At 43.2% G+C, this 4804-nt stretch overlaps 1 protein-coding gene across 1 annotated transcript in view; it reads left to right on the forward strand.

Moving 5' to 3' along the window:
• LOC108735943 overlaps positions 1-4804 on the forward strand; it is a 13517-nt gene continuing 8713 nt past the window's right edge. The window contains exon 1 of the mRNA XM_025980744.1: positions 1-4174. Coding sequence (XP_025836529.1) covers positions 186-4174 — 3989 coding nt within the window. The 5' untranslated portion in view covers positions 1-185. The remainder of the gene's footprint in view (positions 4175-4804) is intronic.

Consider the following 4804-nt stretch of genomic DNA (forward strand, 5'->3'; position numbering starts at 1 on the left):
CAAACTGCCCCTTCAGTTTCACTCCAACTCTTGATGGAAGTGGAAGTAGCGAACGCGCGTCAAGTTTTAGTTACATGCTGCCGTGGCAATGGTCTGATTGCCGGACGATCGCGAACTACGAAACCAACTCATGAAGAAAGTTATTATTCTGTGATATTACAATTTTTTTAAAGACTTTATACAAAATGTGGCCGGCGATGTTCGCATTACCAGTCTTTTTGTGCGTTATTTTGGTTGTGACGGTGTTGCGTGTGGAATGCCGGACTTTAATAAGTGACCGGCAAACTCCGAAGGGATGCGAATGGCAAATGCAGAGAATAGAAGAGTCCGATGACAAAGAAGAACCTGTTCTCGTGTGCCAGATCCGAACCATCAACGCCGCAGACGGACTTTTGGCCAATTTAACCCAAAATCAGGCAGATCGTATTACGGCCCTTCGGCTAGAATGCAGCGACGTCTTTTTCTTCGAAAGCACTTTGGAACGCAGCAAGTACAGCTCAAACTTTCTGTCCCACTTGAGACGACTGAGGGATTTGCGGATCGAGTTTTGTAAAATTCGTAACATTCCATCATCCGTTTTCACTTCTCTACGAGAACTCAGACGATTCTCGCTGAGATCCCACAACTCCGACTGGTCCGCGATGACTCTGGAACTGCATTCCGAAAGTTTCCGGAATTTGGGAGAGTTACGAAGTTTAGATCTTGCAGATAACAATATCTGGACTACGCCGTCAGATTTGTTTTGCCCCATGTACAATCTGAAACGGCTGAATCTCACGAAAAATAAAATCCAAGACGTTGCATCTCTCGAATTCTCAGACTGGGGTAAAGGTCCACTGGCCCCAGGGCATGCCTGCATAAACGGTTTAGAAATATTGGATCTTTCCGATAACGCCGTCATCTCCATCCCAGACAACAGTCTTACCGGTCTTCGTGCTTTGGAGGAACTCCATCTACAAGAAAACGCTATTTCCACGTTGGGCGATCGAGCTTTCGTGGGTCTCAGTGGTCTTCACACCCTAAACTTGTCCAGTAACGCAATCGTTGCACTTCCTCCAGAACTGTTCCAATCGTCTCGCGATATTCGGCATCTTTACATACGAAATAATTCGTTAAGTGTCCTCGCGCCAGGACTATTAGAAGGACTCGATCAATTACAAGTGCTCGACCTGTCAATGAACGATTTGTCGAGTCGTTGGGTGAACAGAGACACGTTTTCCGGTCTGGTTCGTTTGGTTGTGCTAAATCTCGCGTTTAATTCGTTAACGCGTATCGACTCGAATGTGTTCCACGATTTGTACAGCTTGCAAATATTGAATCTGGAGAACAACAAAATAGACTTTATAGCGGAAGGTGCCTTCTCCGAACTAAAAAATCTCCACGCTTTAACGCTTTCCCATAACAATTTGGTCGAAATTGATGCCCATCATTTCTCTGGTATGTACGCTTTACACCAATTACTACTGGATTCCAACAAAATCGAGTCTATTCATCCCGATGCGTTCGAAAACGTAACGAATCTGCAAGACATCGGCCTGAATGGAAACGCGCTGGGAGGTGTGCCCCAAGGATTAGGAAGGCTCCGATTTCTAAGGACTTTAGACCTGGGAAAGAACCGCATCGAATCTGTTACTAATTCTTCGTTCGAAGGCTTGGATCTGTTGTACGGTTTGAGGCTCGTCGATAATCTCATAGTGAACATTTCTAGAGACACGTTTTCATCTCTTCCATCTCTGACTGTTCTGAATTTGGCCTCTAACCGCATCAAATACGTCGAACAAAGTGCTTTTGCGAGCAATACGGCCCTGAAGGCGATAAGGTTGGACAGTAACGAACTAACCGACATAAGTGGCGTGTTTACCAATTTACAAACTTTAGTTTGGTTGAACGTATCTTCGAATAAACTCATGTGGTTCGATTACAGTCATCTGCCAACCAGCTTGGAATGGTTGGACATGCACGAGAATGAAATTAACGAGCTGGGTAATTATTACGACGTACGTAATACGCTTAAAATAAAAATGCTAGACGTAAGTTTTAACTTGATCAGTGAAATAAACGAGAACTCCATTCCAGACAGTGTCGAAACTCTATTTATAAACAATAATCGCATTGCGACCGTGCATCCTGGAACGTTTTATAAGAAGCTGTCTCTCGAAAAAGTCGTCCTTTACGGCAACAATATAAAAAACCTGGACTTGGCTGCGCTAAGTTTAACGCCCGTAAACAACGATAGAGATCTGCCGCAATTTTATATCGGCGGCAATCCGTTTTATTGCGACTGCAGCATGGAGTGGCTTCTGCGTATTACGCGCTTAAGTGTTCTAAGACAGTATCCTCAAGTGCTCGACCTGGACGATGTTATGTGTGAACTTTCCCACTCGCGAGGCGCCCAACCGCAGCCGTTGCTCGAAATGAAACCTAATCAGTTCCTGTGCCCGTACGAATCGCATTGTTTCGCACTGTGTCACTGCTGTGATTACGACGCGTGTGACTGTGAAATGACCTGTCCGGACAATTGCACTTGTTATCACGATCACACGTGGTCTTCGAACGTGGTCGATTGTGGAAACGCTGGATACACGCACGTCCCAGAACGAATACCGATGGACGCGACTGAAATTTATCTCGACGGAAACGACCTCGGCGAACTAGACAGTCACGTCTTCATAGGCAAAAAGAAATTGGAAGTTTTATTCTTGAACAATAGTAACATAAAAGCGCTACATAATCGGACATTTAATGGTGTCAAGTCTCTACGGGTGTTACACATGGAAGACAATCATCTGAAAGAATTGCGAGGATTCGAGTTCGATCAACTGGAAAAGATACAAGAACTTTATCTGGATCATAACGAGATCGCGTACGTCGGAAACAAAACGTTCAAAAACATGCATAAATTGGACGTGCTGAAGTTGAACGATAACAAGATTGTTGACTTTTCACCTTGGAAACAGTTGCCGGAAACTTCCGATTCCGGTCCGGCTCCTCGTGTTGTTCTAGACGGCAACAAGTGGTCGTGTAAATGTGCGCAGTTAGGTAAACTGGATGCGTGGATTCGGAGCGTGGATAGCGATTTATCAAAGTTAATGTGCGCCGATAGCGACGGCGAGACGCTCGCCGACGCCGCGCGTCGTTGTGAGACAACCGAAAACGTGATCGCCACGTCGATCGTCCAAAGGGAACTCTTGCCAAGCAACTCACTCTTAGGTGGCAGCTTTGCCCCACTTTTGGCCGCAACCCTTGCAAGTGTTATTGTTTTATGTCTTCTAGTCGCCCTCGTGTTCGTGTGCAGACAGAACGTACGACTATGGGTGCACTCCAAATACGGCATCCGAATATTCCAAGAAGGCGTTCCGGATGATCCCAATGACGACAAGGATCGACTTTACGACTGCTATATGGTCTACAGCCACAAAGATGATGACATCATAGCGCGAACGATAGCCTCGGAACTGGAGCAATTAGGATACACCATGTGCCTACACTATCGTGATCTCCACCTACTCGGAAACACTTCCTACCTGACCGATGCGATGGTAGGCGCAGCGGATGCATCCAGGAGATGTGCTCTCGTCTTATCTCCCAATTTTATCTGCAACGAGTGGGCGCGTGGAGATTTCAAAGCGGCTATCCAATCCGCCTTACGTACAGCTGACAGACGCAAGCTTATATGCGTTCTTTACGGTCCATCGGAGCCCATGGATCCCGAATTACGAAGCCTTCTACGTGCTTGCATGGTTACCAGATGGGGAGAGCGTCGATTTTGGGAAAAACTGCGATATGCCATGCCCGATATCATGAACAATAAGTCATCCAGGGGCAAAAAGGGTTCTGATGTACGTTGTAAGCCCAATGCTCGATATACGCCGGCACCAACAGCAACCGATTCGTGGTACAAGTACCATTCCATGCCCCCAGGGGTGCATGGTAACCATTTAACGCCAACTCCTACTCAAAGCACTTATGTTTCCGGCGAATCCGCAAGAAGTACCGAAGACGAAGGTTCGAGTGCCGGAAGCCAACATTACGGGTCAGAACAACTGAATCATAGTTACGTTTCGATCGACGGACGACCTCCTCAGTATTCGCAGTATCCTCAATACAAGGAACCGCATCATGTGTACCATACCATTCCAGATAACAACCAATCGCAACAAAGAACTTATTTTGTGTAAACGTATAATGGAAAATGAATTACTAAAAGGCTGTTTTTTACTTAATTTTAATAGTCATTTACGAAACAATTTTTGCCTGTGAATTTAGTTTTATATTATGGCATCGATTCCTATGTGAATTTAAATGTGTATATATATTTTGTAAATATTATAAGAAAAAATAGTAATTTATTACACGTGAAAACTTGCAAATGTAGTCATTAAATTTAGACTGTACAGTGATCCAGCACTTTATGTATAAAAAGACTGTTCTATTAACTCGAATTTCAAATACTTATCTAAATAAATCGTCAATTCTTAATTCTTTTTTCTTGTGTTATTTAGCAATATCGATCTATTTCTCGATTATTAAAAGAAAATGTTACAGAAAATTCGAATTTTACGCTTTCTATCAGATGTAATTAATTCATGAAACAGAATTACAAGAGCTTACTAAAACAAAGTTTTAATAAATAAATAATCTATTGAACAAAAAATTGTTTCTGAAATTAATAAATTAATTGATCATTATTTTACTGACGCAACTCTTGTAAATTGTTCAACGTTAATAAATTGAATTTTCACAAACTGAAGTAGATGTACTCTTCTTCATAATTAATTAAATTAGTGAATGTAATTTTCTGTAT

The sequence above is a fragment of the Agrilus planipennis genome, unplaced genomic scaffold, assembly GCF_000699045.2.
Source record: "Agrilus planipennis isolate EAB-ADULT unplaced genomic scaffold, Apla_2.0 scaffold8, whole genome shotgun sequence".
Lineage (NCBI taxonomy): Eukaryota > Metazoa > Arthropoda > Insecta > Coleoptera > Buprestidae > Agrilus > Agrilus planipennis.